Here is a 15,277-nt window from a genome sequence, read left to right as displayed (position 1 = left end):
GTGCGCACATGTGTGTGTGTGTGTGTGTGCACATGCATGCACCTTGGGGGCTAGGAAGGAGACAAGCAAGGGTTAAGAGAGGAAAGGAGAAACAGGTTTCCTTAAGTCATACCAGGTATCTGCTGATCCATAGAGAAAAAATATGAGTGTTCTAGAATGGAATCTGGGATTCTTTCTGCTGGATCAGAGACTGTCTACTTTTGGCAAAGAATCAAAGAAGAGCACTGCATACACTACAAAGAACATGCCGTGCAGAAGCGGACACTAACAATTTCTCAGGACTGTGTAGACCTTGTGCCAACAGCCCTAGGGGAGACTGTTAACTTAGCAGGTTAATATTAATGAGTCTGTGGATATAGGTTAAAAAAACAAAGAAATCAAGCAAGGCTGTAGGACGTGCTAAGGAGAAGCATATAGACTTGGAGTAACATACAAACTTGCATTTTACAATCCGGTTGTCCTTCTTTAGGAGGATAATCAGTTATGTTCATGGGACAAATTACTCTTTCTGCACATTCCCAGGTGGCTGGGAGAAGCTGCCCCAGGGGAGAAAGACTTTCTGATAGTGGAAGGTCCCAGTCACCCACCTCCAGTCCTAGAAAGGAAGAGAGGGGAAGGGATCCTTGAGGAACCCTGGGGTCCACCCCAGCCTGTACTGACAGGGTCATGTCATCAGGCTGTATCCAGCAGGAGCACTTGCTGTGTTCCAGGCCAGTGAGGGGCTTCCTGCACATGACCCCCACAGTTTTTGCAACATGGCTGTAAGGTGGCTCTTCCCTGCTATTTAGAGCTGAAGAAGTCAAATCAGACTGCATCTCTCCATCTACCCCTTCTGGCTGGGGAGCAGTCCCTGTCCTTTCCCCTCTCCTTCCTGCTTGGCACAGACTGCATAAGAAGGAAGAAGTGAGTCCATCCAGGGAGGTCCTTCTCCCATCAGAGGAGATCTGGAGGAGGTGGGTCCTCAGGGGTGGAGAGGGGCTGTGTAAAAGCCTATGTACCTTACTTCTCCCCAATGTCCTGGGTTACCTGAGCCTCTTTGAGGGTAGCCCTGATGGCTCTTCCTAGATTAGGTATCAGGTGGGCCAATCCACATGCTAGTCTGCCTTGGGTGGGATCCTGTTACCTGCTGAGACTGAGATAGACTTCTTTGTCTGGGCATGGAGCCAAGAGAGGGGAAGACAGGAGGGGGCTGAAGACCTGCCAAGCTAGGTCACTGGAGGGAATATTCCAGGCCCAGGGCAGGAAACAGCTATAAGGGGATGAAGTCAGACTGAACTGACTTTCACCTTTACTGGAGTCAGAACAGGTGGCTCAGGCACAGGGGAAGGCCTTAGAAAAACAGGCTCAAGACTCCTGGTCAGATAAATACCTAGCTTGGTTGAGCAGTCTTTGCTTTTAGCAGGGCAAGCTTGTGGACAAGGCCAGGAACTGCAGAAAAGGGCAACAGGTGATCTTCCTCACCACTGGACTGGCAGGTAAGCACTTCACTTACAGCAATGAAGAAGGAGTAACAGTAGGGGGATTTAAATTACAGGAGTGTTTCTTAAGTATGTTCAGTCTACAACCTGCCTGTGACCTTGCCAGTACAAAAGCCCATTCAGCTATGTGGGCCACCTGTTTGCAGAGGCTCCACCTTGAGGCTGCTCACTCCTGCATTTTCTCTCCCTCTCTCCTTGTCACTTTGTCTCTCTCTCTCTCTTTCCCTCTTACTCTTCCCCTTCTCTCCTCCTCCTCCTTTTCTCTTTCTCTCTCTCTCTTACACACACACACCCCTCTTCTGCTGTCCTCTTTCTACCACCTTACTCCCTAAAACCATGGGGAAAGTTGTCAAAAAATGACTGAGGAGAATGGACTTATCATCACATCATAAGGAATCTATTCTTCTGCTCTCTGCCCTGGTCTTCCTGAGGATCAGGCATGCCTGGGTATTCAGCAAGTGACAGAGTCTCTTAGCACAGGGTCTTGCACATGGTGGGAGCCTAACAAAGGCACTGATTCTATTGCAGACAGCAATCCCCACCCCATTGCTGGACCAAAGGCCGGCTTTCTCAAGAAGCTTCAGGACAGAGCCTGTCTAACCTAGTTATGTTTGTTCCCCTGAGCCTGGCAGAGTGTCCGGTACAGAGTGGTCAAGGCCAGTCGCAGATCTATGTGGGTGTGTGTGTGGACACAGCACTTCAGGATGCAATGGAGCCTCCCACATGGGTTACCTGCTCCCATCCTAGCAAACAGCCCTTCCAGGCAGGAATCTGCAGGATGGCTCCCAGACTGATGCTGGTTGACCCCCAGCCCCTCCTTTCTCTGCTGCCTAGCCCACGTCCTCCTTGTCTCTCCCAGCCATGCTTGTCCAGGTTGCACCTACTGAAGATGAAAAGCAAGCACCTGACTTTGAACTGAGCCTAAGGAGTGGAGAAGAAAGGCCCAGTGGAGAGCAGGCGCTAGGAGCAGGAAAGAACTTTCTGGAGGAAGGAAGTGCTCCCTGTTGAGGTTAGACAAGGCAATATTTTTCTTTCTTATCTCAACAAGTGTCCTTTTAGATCTACTTAGTGGTACATTTTTCAAGTTTCACACATTTTATGGTGATTTCACTTTTTTTAATAGCCCAAGTGTTGTTCTGAAGTGCTATCTGGTGTTCCTAAGCACACAAAGGCCATAGTGTGAAGCAGCGAGTGTGTCTCATAAGCTTCATTGAAGTATGAAGATGCAGTGCTGTTGGCCATCAGTTCAATATGAAGTAAGGTATCTTTAAACAGAAACACAGATAAGACAAGGTTATGTATTAAGCTGGTGATAAAAAGGTTGTGACCAGAGGTCCCCAGGAACTAGCCCTGTATTTCTTCTAGGAGCTATGGTTTGGTATTTGCTAATTCAGCCTTCACAGGACTCTGAAGAACATCACTGTTGCACATAATGGAAACTGTACTTGTCTAAAGTCCCATGAATGTACAAGGCATGAGAGCAAGACCCCACTAATCTCCACTCCTGTAATCCTCCCAAAGCCCCCTGAGATGCTGTTTCATACTGGCCCCCACTGTGATCCCTTTGAGCAAAGGACCTCACTGAGGGTTCCTTCAGCAGCAGCTCCATGCCAGGTGACAGATGAAGAGAACAACACTTGTGCAACTCTTGCTCTCTGTGATTCCGTACTCAGTAAGGGCTGGCACTGGCATGGATACATACAAATATGATATGCAACCTTCAGAATAAGATATGATGCCAGGCTAAAAGAGGTAAGGGGAACCAGCAGGAGTGTTCACCAGCTTGAGGCTGGGATATCCTTGAAACAGTAGTCCCATTAAAGGGGAGACCCTAGAAAGTCACTAGGGTCAACCAACACCCAAGAGGCAGGGTTCTCATGAGCTCTCAGTCCTTTCCCAGATTTGTTGTGATCCCTACCCCACCCCAAATACATGTCACAGTGCTCCATGGTCTACCAAGCACTTTCACCCACACAGCCTCATTTGATTCTCCCACAACTCAGAGAGATAGACAATACCATCTTCAATTCATAGGTGAGGAGACTGGGATGCTGGGGGATGTGGAACTTGGATTTGCTTTTTGTATGCCACACTGAGAGTGGAGCTGCTAGCTTTCCGGTGCAGGCTGATAGCTTCCTTCATGAATGGCCAAGACTATCATTTGGTCTTAGTTCACGTCCATTTTCTGCCACACAGGAAGTAGTGACTTGTATCTTCTCTCAATCCTGATGGGAGGTGGGGTGTTCGTGGCTGCTCTGCAACCTTCTCAGAGCTTCAGTGCCCTGACTGCTCATTGGAATGAGTGCCATTGTGGCTGGGGTGCATCATGGCACAGACCAATGCTGACATGGAACCCTACCTTTGGGTCCCTCAGGCTTGGTGTCAGGGAGTAGCCAACTCTTCTGATTGCCCTGAATGATGGCCGCCCCACACTGGGAGCAGCTGAGCCATTCTCAATCAAACGGAAAGCCAGGTGGCCTCAAGGCCAAGGAAGGCAGTGGGCTTGGAACACAATGCCTTTTGAAGAGGTATCACTGTGTGAGACAAAGAAAACTGTCCCCTCCTGCCTTACAAAGTATCATCCAGGGAGCTCTCTGGATTGACTGAAGCTATCCTGTATTCTAAATGCAAGCTCTCTACCCTTTTTTCATGTGGGCCACTCTGAGGTTCCCGGCTCTCTGTTACCAGGTAACCTTGGTGCACATTTGAGCACAGTTCCTGATCTGCCTCTGAGTTATGTATATTTCCGTTTCGGTCAATGGTTCTCCATTTTTTCCCACCATGATATACCTGAGAAATTTCAGGCCTTCCCTTAAGGAACTCAAGGTCTTGTTACATCTAAGACTGTCACCCAAAGATGAGGAAGGAGCCTACTCTCTTGGGGAGCACATATTAGACTTCAGGAGGGTGCTTCTAACTTTTAAATTTTAAGACAGTTTTGGGGGAGGGGAGATACAAGAGTCTTTACCCAATTCCTTATAGTTGAAAATTACGATCAATGTCATTGGTCACATACAGTTTGGAATCTTTGTGGAAAAAGTAAAAACTCTTTTTCTTAGTTTATAACGCTTATGCCCAATGCAGAGGCATCAAGTTTCAGGTGTTGACCTGAAGCAACAAGAGTTGGAATGGGGCCACATTCTATTGGAATGGAGTCCAGCTATGGTTGGCTTCTCCAGATAGCAATGCCACGGGTCTTTGGCTTCCCCAAGAAAGGCCTTCAGTTCTCCACTGTGACTTGGCTGGTTGTCTGTGTCCTGTGTCCCACCCCTCAGTTCATTTATCAAGCTACCATTTGCTTCCACTCTCATACTAGTTCTCTCTCCAGAATGAAATGGAGACAGCACCAAAGGAGGTACAAATGGTGTGTGCCAGCACTTGGGCCAGGCTTCATTAGCCCAGTGACTCTAGGCCCAAGTAAATGACAGCCAGTTGGTTGGTGTTATAAAGGCAGAGGGAAGGCCCTGAGGTGCTACACAGTTGAACTGAAAACCTAAGTATCAAGGAATCCTATGAGTATATTGAAGGGTGTATTGAGTGGATGCTGCATCATTGGATGGACAGCATGCAATTTAGTGGCCCAAGGCAACTTTGAGACACAAACCCCATGTCTTCTTCCTGGGATTCAGTCCTAAACAGTCAGTTGATAACCAAGTCACATTCAGGAAAGTCCAGGGATCTGTCTTCCAGGATGTAAGTATCTACTACGATGTCCATATCCTAGCCTGTCAACAACCCCATGCTGTCATTGCCTTTTGTGTCTTATGGAATTTGAGCAATTTGAAAGATAAATCAGAAAGAACAAAAGAAGGGAACTAAAGCTTGTAAAGTGTGCAAGGAAGAAAGAGTAGGAGAGAAGAGAAAGACCAGGGAAGGAGAGTAAGGACAGAGAGGAGGAGGAAGAAAACTGCTGGAAGGAAATAGAAGGTAGGAGGAAGGCCTCACAGTACTCACGTGTTGTGGAGGACACACCAGCCACAGTGGGGATCACCAGAGCCAAGGCACTCACTACAGCTCCGATACTGACTGCAGGACTCCACAGGGACTCTGGTGAGCTAGGACAGCATGACAGGGAGAAAGCAGTCAACATTCTGCACAACACCCAGTGGTCCATGGACCAGATGCTATTCTAAATGTCATTATATCACTGAAAACACTAGGGGAGCATGAAGTTGCTTACAGTCAAAGACCTTGAGTGATCATGTTGAGTGAAAATGTTGAGCAGGCAGCTGAACAGTATCCAGAGGACTCGGTCATCTACTATGTTCTTAGACATCTGGTAATATGAACCCCAGAGAGTTCATATTAAATTATGATACTTACATAGTATACATTTTAATTATCCCACTACTGAACCCCCAGCATCTCTGAATATCCATTCTGTGACATCTTTGTGTCCTATCTGAGAAATAAACCTGAATGTCCATTCTTTCTCCATCTCTTATTTCACTCTTGCCATGGCGCTTCCTTTTCCTTTTCTTTCCAGTCCTTCCTTCAGGTCTCAGCAGTTTTGATGTTCCGGAGAGCATGTAGCCCCCACCAAGTGCCTTTTCTTCTCTTTCCCCTGCCTTTTAACAAGAGGCATAAGTTCCTCCCTGGCTGTTGCCTGCCCTCTCTTTCTTGCCCATACTGTTGGCCAACTGGCTCCACACGTTTTTCACTCTGGTGCTTTCAAAGAGCAGCCTTGCTATTTCTCCTCCTACCCACACCCTTTCCATGACTGGAGGCTTCCTCTCCAACCCCAAAACTGTGCATTGGCTTTCAGTAGCAGCTTGTTAACATAAATCGTTCCACATGACATTTCTGCTTAGCCCAAATGCTTCCACTTCCTGCTGCTCTTAAATATCTTTAGATTTTCTTTGTTCTGCAATGCAGTTTTGCCTTGATGTCTCTTTACACGACTCTCCAGTACTCACCACATAGTAGGTCCTTATTAATGAAATTCAGGATCAAATGGAATTTTTATTTTCTTTTTATAGCCTTAATCTTTATTCTTCCTTTTGATAATTTCTTCCTTATAAAGAGGGATTTTTTTAATCATCCTTTTTTTCATTTGGGATACTTTTTTTTTTTTATCTCAATGGAGGACTTCCTGCCTAATAAGCTAGGACAATTTGATGTGGTTTTTCACCATCACACGACAGGCACAGAAAACTGTAAACTGTGCTGAACTGGCTGAGCCCTCTCTGCTCATAAGCAAATGCAGAGCCTGTGTTTTCCCTGCTGTTCCATCGGGCATCTGCCTCTGTAAAATTATGTCCGCTTGGCAGGAGCCACTTGTAACTCACACACGGTCAAACTGGCACCTGCGCCTGCCCAATTAGTCTCGAAACTCTTTTGGAATTCATTAACAATGAATTCCAAGTACCACGTGATCTCTTGCCCCTTAATTTCCTTATTCCCTTTCTGTATCTTTTTGTTCTCTAAAATATATCTTGATCCTTCCTAAAGACCACCCTGCATTTTTCCTTCTTCCAAGTGACCCTGTAGCCTCTTCTTCCCATTCTTACAGCTTTGCTCTTGGCCTTCGTGGTCCTTTCTCAAGGTCTTTTTTGCCCATTTGGAACTTTATCCTTCTTTCTATTATTTCTCATGTAATCTGCAAGGGCCATGCCTGGGTTCTGCCTGCACATGATCTTGATATTTTCATAATTAACCTTAATCAGTTTCTTATGAATTACCCCACTGACTCCACATGCAGCCAGGACTTTGCTCCATTCCTGTTGCCCCTTTCATTTCTCTGCCCACTCCTTACGTGAGCACAGCCATGCTAGTCACATAAGCACATAAAGTTGTTCCCAATCCAAAGGATCCCAGCTCCTAGAAATTCCGGAGCAGGAATTAGGCTCACAGGCTAATTTGAATATTTCCAAAAGCCTACTAGAAATTGGATTGTTGCTGTTTTATGTTTTCATGCATACTCATGATATATGTCTCATATTAAAAATAGGAAATATATTATTACTTAATAAATGCAGTTTGTTAGTAGACAGAATCTTTCAAAATATAATGCCTGGAGGGGGAAAAATAATAAAAGGGGCCATAGATGGTGAAAGTTGGGAACTATAAGTACATAATAATGTTTTCATACATTCCAGCTGCTTGTCTGGCATGCCATATTTTGCATGGGTTTGAAGAGAAACTCGTTGCTTGTTCAATCAAAAGCATTTTCTTGGTCTAAACTTAATTAATACCCTCCCCAGCTTCTCCTATTGAATGCTCTATAATCTGTCTTGGATGGAATGTGCCCCAGGATTCCGGGGTGCCCCACTTTGAGTAAAGGGCCAGCTGCTTAGTGAATATGATAGTCTCAAAAAGCTTTGCATTCTAAAAATATCTTGCAACTGGTGTTTAATAGTGTAAACACTCTGGAATGGTAAAATCCCTCTACTCTTAATTTTAAACAGAAATCAGTTTTTGTTTGATGGGAAGTGTGTGGGACCCTGAAGAGCCAGGATCAAAGTCTGGCTTTGTCATTAACTGACAATGGACCCCATTGTCTCTGAGTCTTACTTATCTCCTCCTTGAACATGGAGGTTAAAATATCCCACAGTTTAAAATAATCCAGCTTCCCAGAGCACAGACAAGTTTACAGTTATGACACTGTTTTGTAAATAGTCAAGCATTTTACAAGTGATTGTTATTATGTTGCTGTCTTTGCCATTCATATCACCCTCCTCATTGTCACTTCTTTTTTTTTTTTTTTTTGGTACTGGGGTTTGAACTCAGGGCCTCACACTTGCTAGGCAAACATTCTGCCACTTGAGCCATTCCTCCTACACCCCCCTTTTTTTTTCTTTGTAGTCATCTTTCAGACAGTCTTGCACTTTTTATCAAATCCTCCTACCTACATTTCTTGTGCAGCTGAGATTATAGGTATACCACAACACCCATCTTGTTTGTTGAGATGGGGTCTTGCTAACTTTTTGCCCAGGCTGGCCTCTAACCATAGTCCTCCCAATCTCTGTCTTTCACAGGCATGAGCCACCGTGCCTGACTTGCTCTGTCACTTTACCTTTCCCTCACATCACAGAGAATTACTCTGAGAGTCTTCCTAGACCTCATGGCCTCCACTGGAGTTGAAGAGACTTGAAAGCCTTCTTCTTCCGTCCTCCCTTCATTGTGTTATTTCTTCCTGGAATGATGATATCTTCTCCTCAACCATTTGCTGTTCACCCTTCACACAAAACTCTAGCATTCTCTGAGCTTCCTGGACTTACTCGGTACTTTATTAGCTCCTCTAACAGTGATAAGTTGTTCTTGATTTCTAGGTGTGTCTATGTGAGACGGGGCACAGGTCCTGGCAAGGCTCAGAGTGTAGGCTCTAGCCAATGCTCTGCCCCCCAGCTTCCTGGGTGAGCCTGAGCAGTCCTCTCTCTGAGCCTCTTTTTAATCTAGAAATGAGGGATTCACTGGGTTAGTTCTAAACTCCTTTCCATTCTAGCTCCTTTTCAATGCCCAGACAAAATCCCTCCTACATTAACCATGTCTCCCTTGTTTGGCTTTCATTGACATGTGTAACCGTGACACCAGACCACCTTCAAAAAACACACTCCGAGGATACTGGTTGGGTGTCTAGAGAGTTCTCCTTGGGGAGGCACTCAGCCCAACTACTTCAGCCTTGCCTTGCAGGCTCTAGAAATGGGCTATGTAACCCATTATTTTTATTACCCTCTTCTGAACTTGACCTAGGCTTCCCCCCTACTCTTTTTACAGCATGGATCTAAAACTGGGGAGCCAACAGATGGATTCTGACAGACCATAGAGAACAGGTCTCATGATTCAAGGGCCCAGTGTCACCTCCCTCCTCTTTCCAGGACCATCCCAAGGGAAACCTTGCAAGCTCCAGATCAAGCTACCTACTCTCCAGTGTGGTCAAGCCTACCATGCTGGCTCTGCCTCTCCCAGCTGTGTCACTGCTTTGCCTCACTCCCACCCCATGGGTAATTCTGGAAAGTATTGGAAATTTTCCCCACACTTAAATCACTATTGAAAACTGGATTCAGTCCAGCTATTTATCTTAGTACAAATATATACCCTAAGGTCCCTAGTTCCCTCCTACACCTTGCTAGTATGTTACACAGGTGGCCAGGTGGCTTCGAAGCCACCTTGCCCCTATGAGTCTCTCCCCAAATACCTGGGTTCTCCACTCACACTTCACACCAAGCACAGCTGCCTGTCCATCCCCCACCTCTGACTCCTCTTCTGACCCTGGAACAAAATCCACTCCAATGCAGACCCACAGGATTAATTAAAAGGACCCCACGCTGATTAAAGTCTTAAGCTACAGTGCCAGGCATGCTAATTAACTGAGTGAGGGAATTTAGACCACAGGAAAAGGTGAAAAAAGAAAGTCAGGGGTGGGGAGACTTATGTTTGGAGAGCAAATCTGATGATGGTATGACCTAAACTATCATAATGACAGATGGTCTCAGAGGCCACAAAAGATTGAGGTCCAATCCCGGCCAGGGGGATCCAGGAAAAGTGTTGATTGATGTGGCTTCAATATGGCCCTTAGGTGCTTCTAGAAATGAAGTCCCAGTACCTCCTGGGGCTTCTGTGTGTGCCTCCACTGCACTGGGGGAAGGACACGGCTTCTTGGTCCTGGAGTGGAGGTGGGGTCTGCATATTGTTATCTTGACATGTTGTCCTGGTTTTGTAGAAAAACTCACCAGGCAATATGAAAGTTTCTTGAAAAACTAGAATTACCATACAATCCCACAGGGTGTAAAAGACACATTTCCAGGTAAAAGATGAAAGTGACCTGAGAATGGAAAACAAAATGTGGTATATACATATAGCAAATATTATTTATCCTTTAAAAGGTAGAAAATTCTGGTGGAACCTTCAGGAAATTTGTGCTCAGTGAAATAGATTAGACACAAAAGGGCAAATATATGATTCCACTTCTGTATCAGCTTCCTAGAATAGCCAGATTGACAGAGAGAAAGTAGAATGATGGGTGCCAGGACCTGGAGGGAGGAAGCAATGAGTTAATGCTCAATGGGCTCAGTAGCAGTCTGGGAAGACAAGAAAGTTCAGGAGACGGATGGTGGGGGTGGTTGCACCACAGTGTGAATGGACTAATACCACTGTGCACTTAGAAACCCTTAGAATGGTAAGTTTCATGCCTGCATAGTACCACAATAAAGAATTTTTAGAAAGTCTTTTGAGAGGTCTTTGGCAAATAATATCATCTTCAGTCTGACAGGATAGGCATGAAACACCTGTTCTTGGCTCAGCTCCCTGGGTCAAGAGGAAGAGTGTTTGTTGGGAGAGGAATAAAAATTTATGTTTATGAAATATTCTGAGATCCTTCAGTGAAAAGATAGACATCACTCTGCTTTTCAATTGAATCTCAAATGGACAAAAGGTTTCGGAATGAATGTCTCCTATCACGCATCGCTGTGTAACTGGCTCTGTCATTGTCTAGCTCTGGACATCCGCTTCTTGATTTGGAAAAATAATACCACAGCCTTGTTCTGTCAGGAACTTTTCCCATGGCCACCCTCTCCAAAGGCACAGAGGAGGGGCTAGAATTCAAAGAGTTCATGTGATGTCAAGTGGCCCATGAGTTTCAACAGTTAATCCTGCTATTTATTACCTCACCTCTGCTTTGGCATCTTCACTCCTGTGGTGACCAGGTGTCACCTGTGAACCTTCCCCAGTCTAACCTTTGTCTCCTCAGATTACCTTCCTGGGAAAGACGCTGGTTTTCTTTACCCTTTACCACCAAACTTCTTCACTTCCTTAAACAATAAGAAGAGAGTAGTCTGTCTTGGTTTGAAACTATTATAAAGAGAATCATCATTTATTTTTGTAGATAAAATCGTTGTTGTGGTGGTCATTATTGTCATCATCATTGTCATTGACATCTTTCTTCCCTGGATAGCCGCATGACCAAAGGCCACCAACTTACAAAAGAGTGGTCTAGGATAGGAAGATATTGAGTTCAGATATTGAGTTCTCAGATACTGAGAACAGTCAGAGGACCCACAGAGGGTTTCAACTCCTGGCCTGCTCTTTACAAAGTTCTGCATCTCATGAGCTGAACCTGTGCCTGGTGGGCCTGGGAACTGGGCTTCTCATGACAACTGGAGGAATCACTGTGATTCCTCCAGGCCTGCCCCTCGCCTCCCCCCCACCACCACTGGTCAACTCCTGCCTGGTTTCCCTGATATTTTGCAAGATGTTTTTCTGGCAGTTGGGTCCCACTCTGCCTGTTGCCGTTCACATTCCAAAAGGTGCCTGCTGCTCCACTGATTACATTCAGAAATGTTCCATACACACACTGTAAGTCTCTGTGTGTATCTCTCATTTGTTTAAGTATTTGACATCCTGGTCGAAATGTGAGTTATTACTCCATCTCTACTCTTATAATTGGATGCCTAATGCCACAGTGGCTACACCAGCCTGATGGCTGGAGTTAATTTAAATGTCCAAAAGGGTTCTTAAGCACCCAGTTTCCTTCAAAACTGTCAAAAAAAGAAAGGAAAAAAGAGGCAAGAGGACCCATTAAGAAACTCCAAGAGGCTGCTGGGGAGTTGTCAAGTTGCACATATGTGGCACTCAGTACAATCTGTCATGTTGTCCTCCTATCTCCTGTCCCCAACCAAGGAAAGTAGAGCTGAAAAAGTTAGTCCTTTTCCAGGAGATTATTAATTCAGTAATACGCATGCATCTCTGGCATGGTCTTGGGGAGTACCTCACAGCCTCTCTACAAGCCTTTCTTTCCTTTGGTGGCCTATGGCTGCCTTTTTAGGCTCTGTTTCTGATGACTTAGGGCCATGCAAGGATTTCATAGAAGCCCCTCCCTGCCATGACTATGACTGTAGTCATGGTCCTATGACTGAGTAGCTCAGGAACCTGTGTTTATTCCAAGTTACTACAGGTGCTTGGAGCCTCTCTGCTCATATCTTTTCTCTGAGATGGCAGCTCTTTCTGAATTTGGCTGATTAGTAAGACAGGCAGAAGTCAGGAGGCTGGCCACAGATTACAGTATGGGTTCCAATTCTTCCCTTCACTAAAGTATCCTTTTATAGCCCCACCCCATGGGAAGGTTGGTTTGCCCCAGGTCTTGGTTTGGCCAATGGGGATGGTAGCAAACACGAGGCTTGCGATGGACTTGTGTGCTTGCTATTGCCCTCTTGTGCCGCTGCCATTGCCAGGAGAAGAGCCTTCTCTTTAGCCTGGGCCCCAAATCTATCTGCATGGAGCAAGACCTGATCTCACAGCCAGGTGACAAGCCAGCTTAAAACAGGATTGCCTAGCCAAGCTTGGCCAAGACAGTTGACGTGTGATTGTTCTGTAAAGCCACGAGTGTGAGAATGAGCACCTAGCACATGCTGCTGAGTTTGGGCTTGACTTATACAGCTTTGTGGTGGCAAAAACTGGTGGATACACAGGGGTTGGGCAGATAGTCAGAGCAGAGCACAAAGATATTGTGGGAGGTCGAGGGGGAGAAGTCAAATGGAGGAGAGAGAAGTTGCAGTGCAGTAGCTTCTTTCTGCCCTGGGTACCAATGTCATGCAGACATTGATGTTGGATGTAGCAGGTATGTGTTCAGAGATCATCAACAGCTGGTTCCAATATGACCAGGCGATCTTCTCAGGTCCTCCATGCTGGCCACTCTCTCTTATTTCTATGACTATATAACAGTAGATGTTAGGAAAGGTCCAGCCCAGAGTGAAGTACAAGAAAAGACCCTGGAAAGAGAACACAGCTCCGTAGAAGCACAGATGCTCTTGGATCCTATGTACTGCCCCGGGCGGGAAATGATTTTATCTACTTGGCAGCAATATGAGTTCCTCAAGAATGGTTTGCTTTGCACTTTGTAGTTCCTCCTGCCTGTGCTAAATGCATAGCCCAATGGGGCTGGTCCAGCAGGAACCACATTTGAGAAGAGTCTGACACACAGGATCGACGGCAACACCCCCAACTGCTACCATTGTGCCTGCCTGTCAATCGATAGGAGTTTTGGGGTCAAGGTCATCAATATTTAGAACAACAAGGACACATCCCCAGAGCATGAGACTTGGGGGAGGGGCAGCTGAGGGCCAAGTTCCATTGTATTCTGGATTGGCTGATGACCTTGAACAAAGCAGTGCCCCCCATTAGGCCTCAGTTGATTTATTTTCAGACGGAGGGTCTTGGTTGTGTTCTGCCTGGGAGAACTGGTCACAAAACACTACTAATACAAATGGTCTGAGAAGCTTTCTGCAAATGGAAAGTAGCAGATGTTGCGGAGGGCTGCAATTTGCTGCTATTAATAAGTATAAATGCCTAATAGGAAGCCAGTTTACTCTGGGAACTCGGACAGCCAAGGAGTGAGCGCCGGCGCCGGAATCATCACATATGCTGCTTCTCATTAGCAAGGGCGGTAGCTGGAAGCTAGGCGAGTGAGGAGCACTCTGTGCTTCACGCAGAGCCCTGAGAAATCACCCCATCCCCGTGCCTCCCAGTGTGGGCTGCTCTGCAGGCACACGATCCTTATTAGCCAGGCAGGCTCCTCACCACGCGAGAGAGCAAAGCCCTTCCCTGCTGCACAGATGGAAAAGCCATGGCCCAGAGAGGCTGAACAGCTTGCCCGGGGTCATGCAGCAGGGTGGTGGTAAAAGGGGAAACTGAAATGAATACGGGGCTGCAGCCCACCATTGAGTCTGCCAGGCACCACTGGCTTCCCACACACAGCCAGGGGGATTGGAAGGACCTCTGGTCCTGCTGTTGAACTCAGGTCTTGGGTTGAAAATTTCACAGCACTGCAGGCTGCTTATTATAAAACTAGGAGACTTGGTTAAGTTCAGGTGCTAAGGGGAGCTCCCCAAGTGGGTTCCCTAAAGAAAGACAGGAAGTTCATCTCAACACAGTCTTCCTCCTCCAGTGAGACTCTCTCCCCCTCTCCAATTTAGCTGTATCTCGGTGACGAGTGAGAAGCAAAGATTTGGGGGAAGACAGACCTGGGTTTGAGTCTTGCATCTGCCACCTCCTGCATGACTTAAACAACTTCCTTTACCTCCTTACACAACTTCCTGTAGGGCTTAGACAACCTCCTTCACCTCCTTAGATAACTTCATGTGTGGCTTGGACAACCTCCTTCACTGAGCCTCCTTTCCTTCATGCACATGCCTTGAAGGGTTGTTTTGAGAGTTACTTGGGATGACATTGACCATTGAATGTGCAATAACACGTCTTCATCTATTGTTCCAGCATCATTCTCAGACGAAAGTCATCCTTCTTCTCTCACATCTAGTATTCCGTTCATACACAGTAAATGAGAATTAACAGACATGATCATGAATCCCTGTCTGCCTTCATAAATGAATGAATGAACGCATGAATGAAGTTTGCCCCTGTCAAGCTCCTACATATATAAGCTCCTCATAAAGACAATTGATTTGGCAATTTTGGCTCTACCCTAAAACCTATCATTTAGTGTAGAAATTAACCTCTCCCTTCTCTGGGATATCATAGTCATATCACACAACAGGCTTGGGAGACCTGATCACCCAGGCTGCAGTGTTGTAAGGTAGGCATTTCCCTGGGTTGCCCATCCATTGCATCTGGTGGAGACTGGCAGCCATGCTCACAGCCTATCCAGAGTTCAGCCCTGCCAACATGCAGGTGAAATGGAACCTAGTATGGGAGAGAGTTCTGGCATTTACAGAGTTAATATGCTGAAATGAAACTTGGAGATAATCTAATTTTCATTGGGTTTTCTGAGGCTACAGGGATTTGTCCAAGGCCACACAGCTAGCAAACTAATATTTGTCACCCAATCCCCAGATGCTGACTCCTGGCCA

At 46.1% G+C, this 15,277-nt stretch overlaps 1 protein-coding gene across 3 annotated transcripts in view; it reads right to left on the bottom strand.

The window, feature by feature from the left end:
* The window catches only part of Plxna4 (plexin A4), a 416,968-nt gene that overhangs the window by 102,291 nt on the left and 299,400 nt on the right, over nt 1-15,277 (bottom strand). For all 3 annotated transcript variants that reach the window (XR_012444270.1, XM_074062846.1, XM_074062859.1), the window contains exon 5: nt 5,433-5,533. Coding sequence is in view for 2 of the 3 variants with exons in the window: in XM_074062846.1 (XP_073918947.1) it covers nt 5,433-5,533 (101 nt within the window). In the remaining variant the exon portion in view is untranslated. The remainder of the gene's footprint in view (nt 1-5,432; nt 5,534-15,277) is intronic.

The sequence above is a fragment of the Castor canadensis genome, chromosome 2 (assembly GCF_047511655.1).
Source record: "Castor canadensis chromosome 2, mCasCan1.hap1v2, whole genome shotgun sequence".
NCBI lineage: Eukaryota > Metazoa > Chordata > Mammalia > Rodentia > Castoridae > Castor > Castor canadensis.
This window is presented reverse-complemented; position numbering and strand designations above follow the sequence as displayed.